The sequence below is a fragment of the Eptatretus burgeri genome, chromosome 1 (assembly GCF_056783735.1).
Source record: "Eptatretus burgeri isolate ZD-2024b chromosome 1, Ebu_testis_v1, whole genome shotgun sequence".
NCBI classification, from domain to species: Eukaryota; Metazoa; Chordata; class Myxini; order Myxiniformes; family Myxinidae; genus Eptatretus; species Eptatretus burgeri.
In genome coordinates this window covers 54549013-54570142 of record NC_140961.1, presented here as the reverse complement: position 1 = coordinate 54570142, position 21130 = coordinate 54549013, and the positions used below count along the sequence as shown (strand labels likewise).

Genomic DNA, 21130 nt, shown 5'->3' with positions numbered 1-21130 from the left:
TGCGATTTTTTTATGATGTCAAAGGTGCCTTCTTATGATGTCATAATTGCATATGTAGAACGCCACATCCGATCAGAATGAAAATTTTTGCGAGTTATATATGGATAAAATGGTCCACAGAAAAAAAAATTGAAGATGTCATCAGTCACGTGATTCGACAACCATATTGTTTTTTTTTAACCTTCAAAAAACCTCTTCGCTGAAATGGCTTAACAGATCGAGGCAAAACTTTAAAAAATATGACCACCTGTCCAAGAGGAACAAAAGGTTCACACATGATGTCATAGGTCACATGGTTTGGCAGCCATATTGGATTTACCCTAAAACATAAAAATCTTCTTCTCCATAACGGCTGGACAGATCGAGCGGAAACTTCACACAAATGCTCCCCAAGGCATACGTGTACAAGTTTGTTAAGGAATAATTAATGTCACATGGTTTGGCAGCCATATTGGTTTGGTTTGGCAGCCACACTACCGAAAAATATTAAATGTTTTCTCTGGAACCACTTAATCAATCGATGTAAAACTTCCCCATCACTATTAAATCATAATTGTCAATACAAGTTTTAAATTTCAACTTTATTGGACACATGGTCTGGCAGCCAGAATTATTTAATTTTTTGATCTGGGTTCTTTTTTTCTATTTTTTTTGAATAAGGCTCACTTGGCTGTGCCTGGATGGGTTTGAGGGTAGAGGAGTTGCAGCTGAAATGTGAATCCTATCCAGGTTCCTCCTGATGACTTAATCTTCGCTTTTTGCTTGTTTGGGTTCCTTCTGATTACTCCAATGCAGGACTGTACCTATTTGGTTTTCCATTTGATTTGAATTTATTTTAAATTCCATTCTAAATTCAATTGAATAAATAATAGAAATAACGTCACAGGTCAGGGTCAGGTGTCCGATCAAAGCGGGACGTCTTGGAACCCGGTCATCACTGCCAGCAGTTATAAAGTGGCAGTTCTACTTATGTAACACACCAGTACATAAACACAACACAAAATACATCACATAAAACAAGTCCTCGCGAGGGTCAGCAATCTCTGATTGCTCTTCTTCCCATTTTGTGTTGTTTATTGATGACCCTACTACCACTAGCACAGTATTTCTCACAGCTGGGATTATTGGCATGAATGGTCTGACTTAATCTGAGTGAGGACTGTTATTAGCAAGTTTTGACAGTAATATGATAAGAGTATGGTACAGGTTGTTAGTTGTTTACAATCATACACCATTTTTGACATACCTTAATATAAATGCCATTCGCCAAACCACACCAACTCGAACCCCCACGCTCATCTCCCCCGCCCCCTCCACACCACTTCCTCAAATAATTTTTTTCATGAGCTTTCTGTGAGACGTATCCTGACTAACCCCCCACCCCACCCTTTCCCTACCCCTCCCGCCACAAAAAAGAACCCATGGGGCATTTCCCCTCTCTCCCTCAAACCATTCTGTGAGGTACTACTAACTGAGACAGGTCCTACTCATTGAGCCAACATCTAATCATTTTCTCCTGTAGTTTCAAACTGTATTTACACCCTTTCATTCGAGTCTTTTAAATTGCAACCTGCTTTCCTTTCAATATTCCTGGTAATTTTGAGCATATACAAAACTTCAAGCTGCAATGAACTTTTTAAAGTCAGTCATTATTTAAAAGCTAAGCAAACAAACAAAAATGGATGAAAAACAAAGTTTCCTTTTTGTTTTGCTCATGGAAGAGTTAAAACACTGAATAGATCAGGATGTAACAGAACAAAACAGCAGGGTTGAGGGACACAAACAGCAGGGTTGAGGGACAAAATAGAGGAATGCCTGGACAATAATTGGTGTGGGGAAGAATGGGGGTAGGGGATGATGCATGGGGTGGACAAGACAAATACAGAAGCAAAGTCTCAGAAAAAAACTGAGGAAGAAAAAACACTGAAAATTTGGAAAGACTTGGGCTTGGGGTGAGAGGTGAGCGGGGGTAGAAAGGATTATCGTTTTCGATGGGGAATGCTCCGAGATGGTGAACAGCTGTCTGGAAGACATGAAGGAAAGAATGGGAAGATTTATGAACACCTTCCAGAAGTATCCAGGAAGGGAAGGACAGGGGTCTGAAACATCTTGTCCAACACTGCTTCAGCAACCAGCACAACCAGCATGTAAAGCCATCGTTCTTCAGGGCTCCAAGCAGACAGTGCACCACCACATCTTGTCATCCCTAATCATGACCCATGATCTTTATTACACTCATTAACCCTTCGTGACCCAACCCTTTTACTTGCTGGTTTCAGTGTTGCCTCCCCTTTTCACCCTCTTACTTTCCTGTTCATTTAGTCCCTTACTGGTTGTGCCCAATTGTTGCCCCGCTGCCTCACTGTAAATTCAGCCTTGCTCTTCCATGAGCCTCGCTCTTGTAGAAAAAAAAACTCTGGAATGTAAGCAGATGCAACAGAACGAATCCTTTCCAACATAGAGGATTTTCTGCCAAATGCAAGTCAATCAATAAAAATCTGCAGTTCATGAACGAAGCCAAATGTAACTATCTACAATGGTGGCAACCATGAGAGTTAAAGCAGTTTACTAGGGTCTGGCGATATATCGATATACCGGTTATAATCAATAAAATTTTTCATATCGATATACCGGTATACCGAGAAAAAAAAAAAACGGTATTTCACCAACAAATCGAATAAAGGTGCTTACAATCATTAAATACCGGTACATGATTTAAAAACCTTTGATGCACCCGGCATCTCGCCTAAACATGCAACAGGAAGAATGAAACGCATGACATCAAGACGTAACAGGAAGCAAGTACAGTACGTTTTAACTTTTAACCCTCAGCATCCAGCACCCATACAAGCAATCAAGTTTTTATTTGCCCTCGTGGCTGGTTTCAAAGCAATGGCAAATTGGTTATTATTTTATATCAATCGGGTGTGCTTTAGAAAGCCTGTGCCGAGTCAGTGATATGGAAGTGAGACCAGTATGGAAGCGATACCGGTATCGTAGATCACTGACTCAGCACAGGATTTCTAAAGCACACCAGATTGATATAAAATAATAACCAATTGGTAAAGCGATACCGGTATATAATCATATCGGTACGGCGATGGCGATGGCGATGGATTCCGACCTGTGCCGATTACAAACACTGATCTCGCTTTAAAACAAAAGCATTTTTAATACAAGTTGAAGTTGAAAGTAAAATAACCATTCACATCATCATGGGGGCGAAAAAAAAGCACCGTGTGAGAGGGAATACTTTGAAAAATTACCGTGTCTCAATGATTTGTACATCATATATGAATATGTAATGGACCATTGGACCATTGCGTATTTTTGGAACCTGCGTTTTAAAAACATGATTTTTTTTTTAATAAATAATATCGATATAACCCCACCAGTATATCGATATCGAAAAAAAATCGATACCGACGGAGCCTACAGTTTACTTATCATATTCATTTAATTTTCAGGCATCAGAGGTAAGGCTGAAAAGGTTTTTTGAGAGGATGAAAAAATAAAAACGTTTTTTACAACACAAGTTCAAACTCGTATAAAGAAAGATAGGATTGTACAAAAATGAAGGAAAAATAAAAATAAAAAACAAACACCTTTTTTTGACCCCACCTTTACACGCAGGTCATAGAAAAGTATTTTTTGAATGTACATGGATAAATGAAAAAGGCTATAAAGAGAGCCATGCTATGATGGGATGCACAGCCTGGCATAACGATGAGTCACCTAAAGGCGAGGGGTCAAACATTCCACTTTTTTGTGCATAATATGCAGCTTCTGCCAAATGTCAGTGAATCAATAAAAACCTGCAGCTCATGAATGAAAAAAAACTGAAGAGGTACCCAATGGCATGAAAGATCATCATGGTCTTTGAGCACACAACACACAGTATCATTGCAAATGGATACAAGTTTGTTTGTTCAGTTGGTTTTCCAATGCAAAACGTATTTCTGAAAGATATGCGACAAGGTGATAAGATCACAATGAGCCGATGTTATTCTTTCATTCCAGCCACATTCACTTGTGTGGCAACAATGCGGGTTGACAACTGCATTTGAACACATCGCTCACCTTTTGCCGACAGAGCGGCTCCTTCTTTGGATCTTCGGATCGTGACTCCTCTGGACTAGACTCTTTGGGGGTGTTTACTGCCAAAACGTCGTTGAGCGTAGATCCCACCACCATGATCTTGGCACTACTTGTTACCTTCATTTCTCGCAGTGTCTGATCCTCGCGCAGCAAACCCTTGTACATCACCTTCTGCATGGCAGGTGGCACACCTGTACTCAACATTGAATGGAGGTGACAAAAGGCAAGCATCAGGCCAATAGAACACAAGAAAAAAAATTTTCAATGAGCTTCTCTCATTCGACGAACGTGACGTTTAAGTGCTCTGAATCGGAATAAAATTTTATTGCCGCCTCTTCGCCAAAGTACCCTATAGCAAGAAGCTCATTCTAACTCAATGAAAATTCCAACCAACCTGGATCTGTAAAGATACTGGTTATCCTTAATGAAAGGAAGAAATATTTTTTCTTAAACATTTTTCAAAATGTAAAAGGATGCAGAGATGGTACGCCAAAAAGTATGCAAACAAGTGGGGATGGTTACAAGAAATCATCATGGGAAACCATCACTAAATCTTTCTTTGAATAATGGCTGTGCCTGCAAATGACAATATACATCTCATCTCTTGAGTTAGTTAACTTGAAACCCTTTTAACCCTGAACTCCTTGGACTTTCGGCTCCCCCACCCTCGACTTCCTGAAAAAAAAATCCAGCCACTCGGGTATACGGAGGTTTTAATAGCAGCCGGTAAAACAGCCACTATGGTTCAAAGGGTTAATATTTCACTGATCAAATTGATACATGCACGCATTCAATACACAGTATCATTGCAAATGGATGCAGGAATGGACAGGTAACAAATATTATTTAAAGAAAGTTAATGGGATGGTTTCACATGATAGTTTATTATTGATTGTGATGATTCCTTCCTTGTTTGCATACTTTTTTGAAGGGAGTGGGAGGACATACCATCACAACAAACTTTTACACTTTTACCTCTGCCACCAAAGGTGGATGGAGGTTATATTTTCACCCCTGTCTGTCTGTCTGTGAGCAGGATATCTCAAAAAGTTATGGACGGATTCAGACGAAACTTGGTGGATGAGATGGTTAAGTGACAAGAACAAGCCGATTCGATTTTGGTTAAGGTCTCGATCTGGCTTACCAGTGGAATACAAAACAAACTGTTCAGCCTGGTGTTGGTATGTGCTCTACGGAGTGCTGATCTCCTATAAAATGTTTTTTATTACTCGCCTCTGTACTTTTCTTACCCTTCAATTGCATCTCATTAAAATACAGTTTCAACATTGTGAGATCACACCAAGGTGCAAAATGCATTTTGTACAGCATTCACCTGTTAACGTATGAATGAGACTTTTGAGGCTTGCCCCCGTGTCATCCAATGAGACCTTAACATCAAACTTAGACTTGTTGTAAACAATCTTGATGTCCACTTGTTCTTTCTCAGAACCTGTCTGTCCCCCTTCACTGCTTCCATTACTCAGCTGTGACTTGCAAACGTCCTCAGCAGTGATGGTATCCTCGCAGCTTTTGCACGTGGCAGCGCTCTCAGGCAGGGCCTGGTCCTCCATATCTGTGGGGGAAAAAAAGAACAAGATTTGCATGAAAGATCATCATGGTCTTTGAGCACTATTCTTCAACAGGAATGTAGGTGCTACTGAAGCAGCATCCTATAAATTTCCTTCCCAGTGGAAGTCTCCAGCAGGAACTTGGCTAAGGTACTAGTCCACAATTTTTCCATAATGGCTAATGCTCATGGAGTAGCTCGTACGTATAACAGACAAAACGACGTCTTGAAGAGATAATGGACAATGATAAGGGATTATAATTGGCAGTCACAGAAAACATGACATAAATGTAAAGGCAAAACAGGAAAATGTGACATCCCCCTTAAAATGGATTACTTTTTAAGAAAAGCTATCGTTGGATTTTTAAGGACTGCAGGTACTTGGAGATCAAAGACAGCTTAACATCATCTCTTCAAGAACACATTATTACCTCTACCTACCGAAGGGGGATGGAGGTTATGTTTTCACCCGTTTGTCTATTTGTGTGCAGGATATCTCAAAAGGTTGTGGATGGATTTGGATGAAATTTGGTGGGCAGGCTGGGTGTGTGATTAGGGCGAATTGATTAGATTTTGGTGAAGATTCGAATTGGGATCCGGATCCGGGCAGAGGTACGCGCTCAACCGAGTGCCCTTGAAGCATGATTTGATGCAATACCCTGGCTGCAGTAAAAAAAGTCAGATTACAGTGTTGACAAATTAACACAGATTGCATCATTTGAAAGTGAGAATGCCATTGCATAGATGTGTTTACAAATCCAAGAAATCAGGTTCATGGAACACCTTTACCCTGCGCAGGTTTGAGAAAAAAAAATAATAATAATAATAAAAATTTTTAAAGGACAAAAGTGGCATCTGGGAACTGCAAGTTTGATTGGTCGAGATGATTTAAAATGCCATGATATTTTGTTAAAGTATTGCGAAATGAAAAGCCTGATATTGGATTAAGAGTTAAGATTGGTAGGTAGCCAAGGTAGGCAAAATGAGTACGAGATTACTGGGGTAATAAGCCATTCGAGTGTTCTGCGTCGGAGTAGCGACCCATCCAAGACTGTACCGAGCCAAAATGAAACTGCCTCGGCATCCATGTGCACTCAAGTGTGACAGGAATGATGATTATTATTATTATTATTATTATTATTATTATTATTATTATTATTATGTTACTGCGAAACGAAAGGTTTTGGAAGTGCCAAAAACGTGATTTGTGTTGTAGTGTTCAAGTATATAATTTCATTTAAATATTAATTTTCGGAAGTTTACCGCCGTTGTTGCGATGTCCACGACGCCACCCCCATCAAACGTGTTTACATCAGTTCTTCGTACCCGTTGTTTGTGTCCTTTATGACGTCCTCAAAAAGTAAGTTTCCTGTTTGGAATGATTTTCAATTTTGTTTGACTGACAGGCAGACAGAGAAAAAAACAATAAAAACCAGAGAGTTGGTGTCAAAGCCATCTAATGCTCGCCTGTTTATACATTTATTGTTTTTAAAAGACTCGTCTAAGAATATTTTTTATAAAGCATTGCAGTGAAGTCTGATCCAAATAATTTTAAAGCAGTATATGTATTTGTATATTGCAATCAGTAAAAAATAGTGTGGTAGATAAAAACATTAGAAAGGAAATAACTAGCACCAAAAACTTTAACATTTTCACTCTCACGCTGGGGTATCGCTATAGCTCTCTGTTCTTTGAACAGGCGAGCTAAAAAATAAAAATAAAAAAAAACGCATCTCACTTCTCTCTACGCATTCGCAATCGGGACCAATTCAGAGCCAAAGTGCTGGTCAACTATAGGTACATCTTGTTATCAGTGTTCAAAATATAACATAGAATTCAAATCAAGTTCCTCGATCATAAACAGACGTTTGCAGAAAGACAGACAGACTCTCTCTATCGAGTGCAGCCTGTGGCTGCTGGTTGCATCATTTGTTGGGACCCGGCTATGCCGCTGATGCAGTGTCCCCCTTACCAGTACACTGGTACTCATTTCGCCGACCTCGGAAGGATGACAGGCTGAGTCAACCTCGTGGTGTATTAATTCAGCGGCCAACGGGGCTTGAACTCAGGACCCTAGGATCCCAAGCCACCACCCCAACCACCAAGCCAACACCAGACTTACTGACTGACTGACAGATAACTGCTTCACCTCGGTGTTCGCCATTTCAGGAATGCCAAAGACTACAACAACACACAACAGCACATGAAGCAGACAGCCGCTCCAAATGTGGTTGTCCGTTGGAGCCTGCAGGCGACAGCACGAGTTTCATGTCACACAAACAAATGTGCCATCATTGAAGCAGTTCAGCTTGCCAGCTGTGGTGGTACATCCAACCCTGCAGTGCATCATCAGATACCCGATACCCGGTACCCGGTACCCGCAGCAGTCAGACGTACACTCGTCAATTACATCCACGTGCTCGTACAGTGAAACCGCACGGACAAGCTGCACGTACATGACAATCTCGGGCACAGTTAAACCAGGGAAAAATAAATAAATAAATAAATAAATAAATAAATAAATAAACTTACATCCAACGTCACTCAAAGTTACCGTCAAACATTCACTCGAAAAATCAGTCGACACGTAACGTTAACGTACGTGACGTTTACTTTTAAAGTGCCTTGAACACAGTCAGTACGGTTAGTACATAGTAACACGTACAGAGGCCTTGTTACGTGTGCGTGCGGCGGCACGAGTACAGTGAGCCATCAAATCGGTCAGACACACGGGTCACAGCACTTAAGAGCGGAGGCATTCCGGCAACATGGAGCACGGAATGTTAGGGATAGACAGGGAAATGGATACAGTGTACGTGGAGACGGGGGACGATCGAGGGAGACTGGACGAGGGAGAAAACGCACCGGGCCCGCTCGCCATGACGCTGTGTAAACCTCCAAGCTGTTGTCGGAGAAAGAGAGAGAGGGGGGGCGGTTTGGGTGGGGGTCGGGGAGGGGGAGGGGGACGTGGGAGGTGGAGAGATAGGAGAGTAAGAAAAAAACGAGGCGGGAGTTAAGAGAGTATAAGAGGCGCCGCTGTTAAAGAGACCAGGCCGGAGGCACTAGGAAACGAGTTGGCGTAGTAAACTCAATGTAAGAGTCAAATGCTCGTTTTTTCCCCCCCGATTCATTGACGAGGAGCAACTAGACTCGTACATTGGCACGTTCTAACGAGCTCGCTCGGACACGGTGACGTGGCGCATTTTTAGTTTTGGGTTTTTAATGACGTCATACGTTATACGCGACTCCCCCAATCTACTTCCGGAACCGTGGAAAAAAAAACAACAACAACAACAACAACATCATCCAAATTAAAATTCCAGAGAAATACAATATATGCATTCCCTTGACACAATTACATGGATATATTATATATACTAGTGCGTGCCCGTACGTGCAAAAAAGAAAAGAAAATTGTGACGTCATAGCACCGTGTCCTGTCATTGGTTTGGTAAATAAATGGCCATAACTTGGGAAGCACTTGTCCGATTAATATCAAACCTCGAAAAGGCACATCCTCAGGTCCCCAGCAATATAGCTGGCAAGTTTCAATTAGATCGGACCAGCGGTTGTCGAGAAACAGCGGTCACACACACACACACACACACACACACACACACACACACACACACACACACACACACACACACACACACACACACACACACACACACACACACACACACACACACACACACACACACACACACACACACACACACACACACACACACACACACACACACACACACACATTGCTGGAATTATAGATAGATATAGATATATAGATACATATAGATATATATATATACTAACTCTCGTGTTGATATTAAAGAGTGCACGATAATTTGACACTCTTTTCAATTGGTCGTTTAATATACAATCACATGCAACGCAAGGCTGCGGAGTCTGGGTTCCACTGATACAGTTCCCCCTGTAGGTTAGCACAGGAATTTTTAATTTATTCAGGGTGCCGGCGATGGCTCGCCTCCTCTTCGCGAAGGGCACTGTGCTATATTTAATGTCCACTAGCTAACACCAGCTGACGGGATACCAGTTTAACGTCCATCCGAGGGACGGCACACACATCGATGAATCACCCTGGGCGTGTGAAACACCAGGATGGCAGCTTATAGCTGGGTCGGGATTCGAACCCAGTGTAGACAGCTTGGTGTTTGTGTGTTCTCCAGCCATTTCTTTTCTCTTCTTCAAAGGAGCGATCGGCCAATGGAAGGACAAGGTAGATCTCACGGTGCTCAATTTTAAGCATGGATACTGTAAGAATTGGTGAAAAAACAAGTATCACGAAGTATGTCTCAGCTCTGGAAGCATCACGTGGTACAGTTATTACATATTCACTTGTATGATACTCTTAGAATGCTCACAGATTTCATTGTTCACAGCAAGTTATTTTATTCAAACAGAACCTCCAGCGGAGCAGTTCAAATCCAATCGTGCTCTGCGTGGGTCCTCAGACCTCAGATAACACGTCATGACGGGTTGCTAAGCGACCACGGACGCCGTCTGAGAGATTAATTTCGGCAGGGTCCTTGCGCCAATTCCTGCGTTACCTTCTCGACACATTAATCCCCCAGATAGGGAACTGTGCTCGCTCTTGACACCCCCACTCCTGTGGGGGCGGGGAGAGGGCTCTGCGTAGCTGTTGCATTCTGCTGGGTGTGCGTTGTCACCAGGTGAATTTGCAAACATTTTCCAGTGTCGCCGCTTGCCGCATCCGTGCATTATGAAGCGAGGTACTTGGTTCTGGAAGCCCCAGGAGTGATCCCCACCTCACCGTCGACAATGATCCTTTCGACTGTTGGACCGCCAGGACAGTGTAAACTGCAGTCATTAGCAAATTGTTATAGGTGGGCCCCGATGGCCTCTTCGGTACGAGCCAGGTACTGCGTTGTCCATTGTCCATCTTCGGTACTGCATTGTCCAATGTGAGGGTTTCATCCTTGCCGAGCAGTGTTTCTTGGACTTTCTTGTGTCTGGTGCCGATTATTTGGTGTTCAATTAGACGGTCAGGTCTTCCAGTTCTTTCGTGGTGTCGAATCTGCACTTTTGAGCCTGTGGCCGTAATCTAGTCATGATTTCATCGATGGATTCAGTAGGCTCCTGTTTATATTTCTGTCGTTGGAAATGGTTGCGCCGGAAATTGGTCTTCAGCTCTAGATGTGTTACGAATTTCTCCCATATTTTCTTCGGTGTTTTGCGATCATCGTCAGATAGTTCCCACAAATTGTATATGTGGAGGCCTTGCTGTCCTACCCACGACAGGATGTACGTGACTTACTGGCTCATCCCAGCGAGGGGTCCCCTGAGTACAAGTTCAACAAACTGCTTCAAGTCAGAAAATGCATATGGCAGGACTGAGGCCCACCAGTCCATTGTAGGTGGTTCAATGCTGGACGTGTTAGCCATGCTGACCGTGGGAGAATGTGCGTGTCAGTGAAAAGTTGTCTGATGAACGTGTCAGCAATGGCACCCTGCCCTGCAGCAGGCCCGAAACATGCAGTGTTGCAGGAAACGTGCTCTTACCCTGCTACCGGATGCTTGTTTAACTGTGAGGCCAGTCCATCCCATTATGGTGTCCTTCTATCAAAGTGCCTGGGTCTTACTGTGGGAAATCTCACTTCAAATGACAGTTGTTGGTCAAACAACCAATTGGGTCAACAACTCCTGCAGATCCAATGAACAGGACAGCAAGCCGTGTCCAGCATGCTGCCTTTGTGTGTAAAAGCATGAATGTAGGTAATTTGGTCACAGGAAACTTGGTCACGGTAAAACGGTCACAAGGTAATTTAGTCACAGTAATTCGGTCACAAGGTAATTTAGTCATAGTAATTCGGTCACAAGGTAATTTAGTCACAGTAATTTGGTCACAAGGTAATTTAGTCACAGTAATTCGGTCACGAGGTAATTTGGTCATGGTAAAACGGTCACAGTAATTCGGTCACAAGGTAATTTAGTCACAGTAATTCGGTCACGGGGTAATTTGGTCACGGTAAAACGGTCACAGTAATTCGGTCACAAGGTAATTTAGTCACAGTAATTCGGTCACGGGGTAATTTGGTCACGGTAAAACGGTCACAGTAATTCGGTCACAAGGTAATTTAGTCACAGTAATTCGGTCACGGGGTAATTTGGTCACGGTAAAACGGTCACAGTAATTCGGTCACAAGGTAATTTGGTCACGGTAAAACGGTCACGGTAATTCGGTCACAAGGTAATTTGGTCACGGTAAAACGGTCACGGTAATTCGGTCACAAGGTAATTTGGTCACGGTATTATTATTATTATTATTATTATTATTATTATTATTCGCTGCATTTAAGGCCAGTAAGGCCCAAGAGCAGAAATAAACATTTTCATTTCGTGGACAGCGAATCTTGTTGGCATAATGACGTATTGACCAAGTTTACTGACTACTATAATGGAATCGATTCTGTCTCTCAACTTTTAAATTACGATTCCATTATAGTAGTCAGTAAACTTGGTCAATATGTTATTATGCCAACAAGATTCGCCGTCTATGAAATGAAAATGTTTATTACTGCTCTTGGGCCTCACTGGCCTTAAATGCAGTGAATAATAAATAATAATAATAATAATAATAATAATAATAATAATAATAATAATACCGTGACCAAATTACCTTGTGACCGTTTTACCGTGACCAAGTTTACCGTGACCAAATTACTGCGCCCCACGCGAACGACCCCGGGAACACGTGGTGCGTTCTGCGCATGCGCGAACGACCACCGAAACTCGTCTTGCGTTCTGCGCATGCGCGAACGACCCGCGGTCCTCGTAGTGCGTCCTGCGCATGCGCGAACGACCCGCGGTCCTCGTAGTGCGTCCTGCGCATGCGCGAACGACCACCGAAACTCGTCGTTCGTTCTGCGCATGCGCGAACGACCACCGAAACTCGTCGTTCGTTCTGCGCATGCGCGAACGACCACCGAAACTCGTCGTTCGTTCTGCGCATGCGCGAACGACCACCGAAACTCGTCGTTCGTTCTGCGCATGCGCGAACGACCACCGAAACTCGTCGTTCGTTCTGCGCATGCGCGAACGACCACCGAAACTCGTCGTTCGTTCTGCGCATGCGCGAACGATCACCGAAACTCGTCGTTCGTTCTGCGCATGCGCGAACGACCACCGAAACTCGTCGTTCGTTCTGCGCATGCGCGAACGACCACCGAAACTCGTCGTTCGTTCTGCGCATGCGCGAACGACCACCGAAACTCGTCGTTCGTTCTGCGCATGCGCGAACGACCACCGAAACTCGTCGTTCGTTCTGCGCATGCGCGAACGACCACCGAAACTCGTCGTTCGTTCTGCGCATGCGCGAACGACCCCCGGCACTCCTCTTGCGTTTTGCACATGCGCGAACGACCACCGAAACTCGTCGTTCGTTCTGCGCATGCGCGAACGACCACCGAAACTCGTCGTTCGTTCTGCGCATGCGCAAACGACCACCGAAACTCGTCGTTCGTTCTGCGCATGCGCGAACGACCACCGAAACTCGTCGTTCGTTCTGCGCATGCGCGAACGACCACCGAAACTCGTCGTTCGTTCTGCGCATGCGCGAACGACCACCGAAACTCGTCGTTCGTTCTGCGCATGCGCGAACGACCACCGAAACTCGTCGTTCGTTCTGCGCATGCGCGAACGACCCCCGGCACTCCTCTTGCGTTTTGCACATGCGCGAACGACCACCGAAACTCGTCGTTCGTTCTGCGCATGCGCGAACGACCACCGAAACTCGTCGTTCGTTCTGCGCATGCGCAAACGACCACCGAAACTCGTCGTTCGTTCTGCGCATGCGCGAACGACCACCGAAACTCGTCGTTCGTTCTGCGCATGCGCGAACGACCACCGAAACTCGTCGTTCGTTCTGCGCATGCGCGAACGACCACCGAAACTCGTCGTTCGTTCTGCGCATGCGCGAACGACCACCGAAACTCGTCGTTCGTTCTGCGCATGCGCGAACGACCACCGAAACTCGTCGTTCGTTCTGCGCATGCGCGAACGACCACCGAAACTCGTCGTTCGTTCTGCGCATGCGCGAACGACCACCGAAACTCGTCGTTCGTTCTGCGCATGCGCGAACGACCCCCGGCACTCCTCTTGCGTTTTGCACATGCGCGAACGACCCCCGGAACTCGTCGTTCGTTCTGCGCATGCGCGAACGACCCCGGGAACTCGTGGTGCGATCTGCGCATGCGCGAACGACCCCGGGAACTCATGGTGCGTTCTGCGCATGCGCGAACGACCCCCGGAACTCGTCTTGCGTTTTGCACATGCGCGAACGACCCCTGGAACTCGTCTTGCGTTTTGCACATGCGCGAACGACCCCCGGAACTCGTCTTCCGTTCTGCGCATGCGCGAACGACCCCCGGAACTTGTCTCGCTGTTTCCTCGCTGTTTCCCAAGGGTTTGAAAGCTGTTTTTTTCCCAAGGTTGGAATTAATTGTTGTGATTGGTAGACATTTGTGAATACATTTACAGAGAGAGGGACGAGAGAGGAGGGGGGAGAGAGGAGGGGGGAGAGAGGAGCAAGAGAGAAGGGCGAGAGAGGAGGGTGAGAGAGGAGGGTGAGGGGGGGCAATAGAGGGGAGGGAGAGAGGAGGGGACAGAGGAGGGAGGGAGAGAGGGGTGCGAGAGAGGAGGGGGACAGAGGAGGGGTGAGAGGGGGTGGCAAGAGAGGGGAGGGGGAGAGAGAAGGGCGAGAGGAGGAGGGAGAGAGAAGGGTGAAAGGGGGGGCAAGAGAGGGGAGGGAGAGAGGAGGAGGGAGAGAGGACGGAAGAGGGGGGCTGTCATTTACAGAAGAGGGGGGGTTGTGTGTGTGTCTGTCTGTCTGTCTGTCTGCGACCGCCGTTTCTCGACAACTGCCGGTCCAATCTGATTGAAACTTGCCAGGAATATTGCTGGGGACCCGCGGATGCGCCTTTTCAAGGTTTGATATTAATCGGATAAGCGGTTCCCAAGTTACGGCCATTTATCTGTCAACCAATGATAAGACACGGTGCTATGACATCACGAATGACGTCACAATTGATGTTTATTTATTATTATTATTATTTTTTTTTTGCACGATTGACATCACAATTCTTCTTTTTCGTTTGGTATGACGTCACAATCGAGGCTGGGAACCTGAGTATGTGCCTTTTCAAGGTTTGATATCGTGCTTCAGCTGTTTCCCAAGTGTTTCCCAAGGTTTGAAAGCTGTTTTTTTCCCAAGGTTTGAATTAATTGTTCAAATTATTAATTAATCCCAAGGTTTGAATTTTCCCAAGGGTTTGAAAGCTGTTTTTTTCCCAAGGTTTGAATTAATTGTTGTGCTTGGTAGACATTTGTGAATACATTTACAGAGAGAGGGACGAGAGAGGAGGGGCGAGAGAGGGGGCTTCACAATTCAAGAGAGGGGGAGAGAGGAGGGGGGAGAGGAGGGGGGAGAGAGGGGGCGAGAGAGAGGGGCGATAGAGACTTGGGGGAGAGAGGAGGGGCGTCACAATTCTTCTTATTCTTTGTTTGATATGATGTCACAATTGACGCTGGGGACCTGAGTATGTTTCCCAGGTGTTTCCCAAGTTATGGCCATTTATGATACGGTTGGTCCGATCTAATTGAAATGCCAGAATCCAGTCGTCATTTACGAGAGTGAAGGAACGAAGCTGCACGTACGGGCACGCACCTACGGGCCTGCACTAGTGAAGCTAATACAGTGTGAAAGGAAAAAGATGATTCCGACGGCACTGCTTAACTCAACGAAAATGGAGGCAGAGGGGTTTGGCCATTCCTCGACCATGGCGAGTGGATGGCACCGCAGGAGGGGAGTTGGTCAGACCAGGTTGAGCTCATTCAGTGCACGACTGGATGTCTCGATTGTCATAGCTCTCCAAGTTTGTCATATTGTCATAGCTCTCGTAAATCACTCTATTCTTTCCCATTCTTCCCTCCAGGCTTTCAAAACAGCTGTTCACCACCACCTCTTATCTTCCCCCATCCAAATCCTCGATCTTTTCTACCCCCGATAATCCACCCAAGCCCACTTCCTTCATTTCTCCTGCTTTCCTTCCTGAAAGTCCCTGAAATGTCCATCTTCTCTTCGCCATGTTCCCCGTCCCATCCCCATCCCTCTCCCTTCCACAGTTCACCTAATGTGTCTGTTCCCCACTGTTTTGTCCCTTCCACTCCCGCCCCTCTTGTCTCATGCTTCCTTGCTGTGAGTTGTGTGTTAGCTCTCATACGAGCCTCGACCAAGGTATACAAAAAAAAAAGAAAAAAAAAGTTGAGCTTGTTACTTGTACACACATCAACTGTCAGCTTGCCAAATCCAGCTTGGACTGATACAGTGCAGAACCTCAAATCGCTGCTTCCGGTGCTAGACTGCTCAACTGCAGCTAGTTCCCCAATAAACTCACTGAACTAACTAAACTCCAGGCTGAACTGACCAGCTGTGGGAGAACTTATAGAGGCTTTGCATGTAGCATCATAGGCACTCCCCATTTTGCCACGCTGCCAGCCACGTGACCCTTCCGACTCTGGGTACTGGGTGTACTGGAGCACGCAAAACAGCCCCGCCCTTTCAGTCACCATCACTTCAATACACATGGCCGACAAAATTAAATAAAGGGGCCATTGGAAGGGAAGAGCACATATAAATAGAGGAATGATACAAAGGATTGGCGGGAAGACAAGGATCTGCACCCACGGTCCTGACACCGTTAATTATGGTAAATATAGGATGACGTCTTCCAACATCAATTGTGAAAATAACTAATATAATCCAAGCACTTGCAACGTATTAGTTACAGTATGTTAAAAACAAAATCCACGTCGATGAGCAAGTTAAAATATTCTTTAATTCAAATTTATACTCATGTACAACACATTGTGAATATATTACAAAATGTTGGAAATGAAAAAAAAGCAGAGAAACAATAAATTACATCATATTAAGTGCACACTTTAAAAAGGTAAGTACAAGAGAGTACACTACTACAGTATACGCATACAGATTTGATGGCTGTCTTTTATATATTCAAAGCAACATTGCCAATGTACTATACTATTTGGTAAAACAAAATATAACCTCTGAAAGAAAAATAATTTCAAGCTGGGTAAGATCATACCGCAGGATATACCGATACCACCAAGTATTGAGAAGTGTCATGAAATTGACAGGGTTCAATTCTGACGTTTCGACCAGAATAGTCTTCATTAAAGAATACGCAGGTAATGTGCACCAGGCGGCACACACCATTACAGTATCTGGATAATCTCACATGATAACAACTGATGTTTGGTCGAAATGTCGGACCTCAACCTTGTCATTCTCAGTCGTCAGTATTGATTTTGTGTCCTTTAATATAGCTCTCACTGTGTACGATGCAGCAAAATATGTGTGAATACGTAAATATTTTGGAGATTCTGCAATATCCTCAAGATAAACAATGAATTTTATCAACTAAATGTTTGTAGGAGTATGTTTGCCACAGTGATAAACGAGGTGCGGCTGACGTTTCAAGCACTAACCCTTCATCAGAGCAAAACAAACAAATATAGTTGCAGGAAGGATTATTAACGGTTGGGTGTGGGTCAAAGATCGAAGTAACTGGATGAAATATTGAGGATCGAATGTGGATGAAGGGCGGGTTTACATGTGGTGTTGGTGAAATGCCAAAGGGACTGGTTCATGTTATCGATGTTTGAATGCACTGCAGCAACTGAATTTGATACAGTCCCTTCATTATTTAATGTATATCCAACAAGTTGTAATCCTCCATTCAAGTGCATTTCCTTAATTTGTTGCTCTAGCAAAAGCGTAACACTTAAATGCCCTCTGTATCGTATCAATTCAGCAATGCCCTCCGTTTCAATCAATAAACGTACTCGTAAGGTACATCAATAAGCGTATGCGTACTCAACTTTGAACTGTCTTCCCTGGGTTCACATATCGACCCAGCTAAAAAAATGAAAATGGTCATCCTTTTGTTTCACATACAGGGAAATGCATCAATGTGTGTGCCATTCACTGCAAGGAAGTTGACCAGCTCTGTCAGCATTGGTTGTCGGTGGACGTTAAAGATCCCATGGTGTCTTTCACGATGAGGAGGCACGTTATTGTGTCGTTGACGTCCTGAACAAATTCGGAATTCCTGCTCTAACCTACAAGGGGCACTGCATCAATGGCATAATCACATTTGAAAGAATGATGAAAGCAAGCTTCCATATGCTGCACATTAATTAATACTCTTGAATCCATTGTTTATCTTCCCTGCCACAGATCAACACAAGTTTTCACAGAGACTACCATTCCATAATGTCCACAAAAGGCTTACAGACACTTTGGTTCAAATGAAACAAACCATGGTAGTTCGTGTGCATCTGCCAGTGAAAAAAGTATGACGATTTGACAGGGACTTCTCACAATACCAAGCAAAATCTTTCACCTCTATACCTGTACAGTACACCTGGAATCACACAGTAAGCTGAACATGGATTAGCACTGAAAGGTCCTGACAAAACAGCAATATCCACATCCCGTAAGTGGGGATGAAACCAGCAAAGCTGTAACTTCACTTTGTATTTCCACAACGTGATGAATCACGAAAAATAATAATAGTAATAATAATAATAATAATTGCACAACCTAAAAAATTCTGCCAAGAGAATGTGCTGTGCAAGTTGGATAAACCCCAAAAGGTCAAAGTTTGAAACCAGACTTATCTTTCAATCTCGCAGGGTCCTCGGGCGCATTGTGCTGAAGTGTGGTTATTTGGGAATGGCAAGACATTTCTTATGACACCGAGAAGTGGAAACTTAAAAGCCAAGTTTTTAAGACTTGAGGAACGCTTGAGCGCAACCTGCTAGTGATCGTTCCATCGACTGGGAAAGCTATCATACTTTGGTTATGTGTTGTTTCACAACGTATCCGGACTTTCGCGGTAGCTCAATCAGAAAACATGCACACGTCGACACATGATGTTTTCTGGCCTATGCCACCATTGTGGACTCACCTAGCCCCGTTAACGAGTCCATAACTTTGTCTGCTATTGCAATCTAACTCAAATACACACTCCAAATATTTTTTTTAAGTGAATAGAAAGGTCATATGGGTTATGTGAAGTACAACAATGTAATTTATAACAATACAATGCAGGTTATATGGCTTGGTGCGATAAAACCGAGGTACTGGACTTTCTTTCAGATGTATTATTCAAGTGGCTACTGAATGTTCAGATACAACAAAGGCAGTGAGTCATATTTTATTGAGAAATCCCATGATGTAGAAGTCATTTCCTTGACATCCATCTTTACCTGCTCATGTATTCCTAGAAGTGCCGCTCTTTCTATATTCTTCTTTCGTATGCAGTACAAGGCTGCGGAGTAACATCATTGGCTGAGGGCACGGCTGTCGCACTGATGCGATGCCCTCTGTAGGTAAGGGAAGCAATTTGGAATTTGGCCATGGTGCCTATGAAAGCTCGCCTACTCTTCGCAGAGGACTACATGGGATCTTTAACGTCCACCAACTTCTGCCGACAGATGGGACTCCCAGTTTAACATTCATTTGTGGACGGCACACACACTGATGAATCACCCTGCCTGTGACACACCGGGATGGCAGTTTATAGCTGGGTTGGGATTCAAACCTAGGCTAGACAGCATCATACGTCTAGGCCATCCTCCTGCCAGCTTGCTCTTTCTGTACAAGCATTTCACACGCTTTCGGCATGTGCCTACCAAGTCTTCAAAACATTCAATGCTCCCCGGTGTTCCACAGACAAGGTAATTCATCTGATTTACATGTTAATTTCTCTGCATTAGTCAAAATGTGAACAAGGATTCCCAAAGTTGTATTCTTCAAATGATAGTTGAGATTATCACTTCAATATAATTGGGTATGCCTGGTGTTGGCTTAATGGTTAGGGTGGTGGGCTTTGGATCCTAACGTCCTGAGTTCAAATCCCGCTCAGCTGTTGAATTAATAACAGGTGGGGTTAACTTGGCCTGTCATACCTTCCGAGGTCAACAAAATGAGTGCCAGCTTGCTGGTATACTGTGTCGGAGTGGCGACCCATCCAGGATTGTGCCCAATAGCCAAGGAGACTGCTTAAGCAGCACCAACGCTCTGCACAGAGTATGGTCCCAATCTCCTCCTCCTCTACTGTTCTTTTTGTTCTGTTGTGTCCTGATCTATTCAGTGTTCTAACTCTTCGACGAGCTTTGACTCTGCATACAAACAAGACACATGGGATATTTTACATTGACAGCACACAGCAAACTCGAGGGATATAAACAACATCAATAAGGCAAGAACTCAGACCAAGACACCAAAAATAGGCAATAAATCTTGAATGTATAATTGGTGCCAGTTTTCTTCTTCGTCGGCATTTTACGCCACTTCCCATTTTTAGAAAGGAAACGGCGGCTCATATAGAACGTGCAACATTGGCCCAAGTCTTTCACATATTGGCTGCCCATGTCTGATGTCTGACTGGAGCTGGTTCAGGCAAGAATTTGGAATTTGTTCAGTGTGCCAGTTGTAACTTGTTCACTCTTCGTAGAAAGACGCTGTGGAATACTTGATATCCACCAGCAACCAACACCTGCAGGTGTCCCCAGCTTAACATCAACAGACAGCACATTTTTGGACACAACTCCACCATCCAACAGTTTGTAGTTGGATGAACAATCAAACGTGGACAATACATGCTCACAAGGTAAGTACACAACCCTCTGTGCCATCCTGTCACAGTGTGATCTTAAATTTGGTCATGACAAAATTTAACAGAAGTGAAGCATTTGTTAATCATTTTAAAATCATGAATGGCGGATGTGCATTGTTATCACGGCCCAATTTAATTAGTTCGTTTATCAAAATTAAACTTCACGCTTCCACCATCAAAGTGCAAAAAGTTCAAGAACAATTTTTTTTAACAACCTTCCACACAAGACACAATATATTGAAAAGCCAAAACATTTTTTTTTTTTAAACCAAGTTTAAGGGTTTTGTTTTTTTCTGATATATAGCATACAAAATAGGCCAGAGTAGATCTGACATTGAAAGAAATGTCATGAAATAAAACTAAGACAAAATGAAAAATGGCAAAAGTATGACAAAAACAATTTTAAAACTTTTATATGGCGTCATTAATAAGGTACAATACCATGTAAACATTTCGTAATAAAAAAATTAAAACTTTTAAAAAAAAACAAACTTTTTGCAATCGGTATAGATAGCTACTTGAATTGTTGAAGCAGGTCAGGCTGATTGATATTCATGATGTCCAAACCTGAAAAAAAGCAAAGATCAGTTTGATGGCAACACATTATTCCTAAGCTGAAGAAACAATAACAGACATTCAAAATATTGATGAAGTCGAAAAATGAAGAGGCACAATGTGTGTGTGTGTGCGTGTGCGTGTGCGTGTGCGTGTGTGTGTG

At 43.8% G+C, this 21130-nt stretch overlaps 2 protein-coding genes across 7 annotated transcripts in view; both read right to left on the bottom strand.

Annotated features, from left to right (window-relative positions):
• The window catches only part of UBFD1 (ubiquitin family domain containing 1), a 65244-nt gene extending 56331 nt beyond the window's left edge, over window positions 1-8913 (bottom strand). For 2 of the 6 annotated variants that reach the window (XR_015059120.1, XM_085884728.1), the window contains exons 1-3: window positions 8531-8908; window positions 5432-5671; window positions 4081-4289 (exon numbers count right to left, since the gene is read on the bottom strand). Coding sequence is in view for 5 of the 6 variants with exons in the window: in XM_085884728.1 (XP_085740854.1) it covers window positions 4081-4289; window positions 5432-5671; window positions 8531-8546 (465 nt within the window). In the remaining variant the exon portion in view is untranslated. Of the gene's footprint in view, window positions 1-4080; window positions 4290-5431; window positions 5672-6928; window positions 7065-8330 lie in introns of those variants that run through there. The other 4 variants (XM_085884767.1, XM_085884750.1, XM_085884739.1 and 1 more) reach the window with 4 other exon arrangements.
• Window positions 8914-16523: 7610 nt separating this feature from the next.
• LOC147034512 (E3 ubiquitin-protein ligase TRAF7-like) overlaps window positions 16524-21130 on the bottom strand; it is a 140703-nt gene continuing 136096 nt past the window's right edge. The window contains exon 20 of the mRNA XM_085884590.1: window positions 16524-20979. Within this exon, the coding sequence (XP_085740716.1) occupies window positions 20965-20979 (15 nt within the window). The 3' untranslated portion in view covers window positions 16524-20964. The remainder of the gene's footprint in view (window positions 20980-21130) is intronic.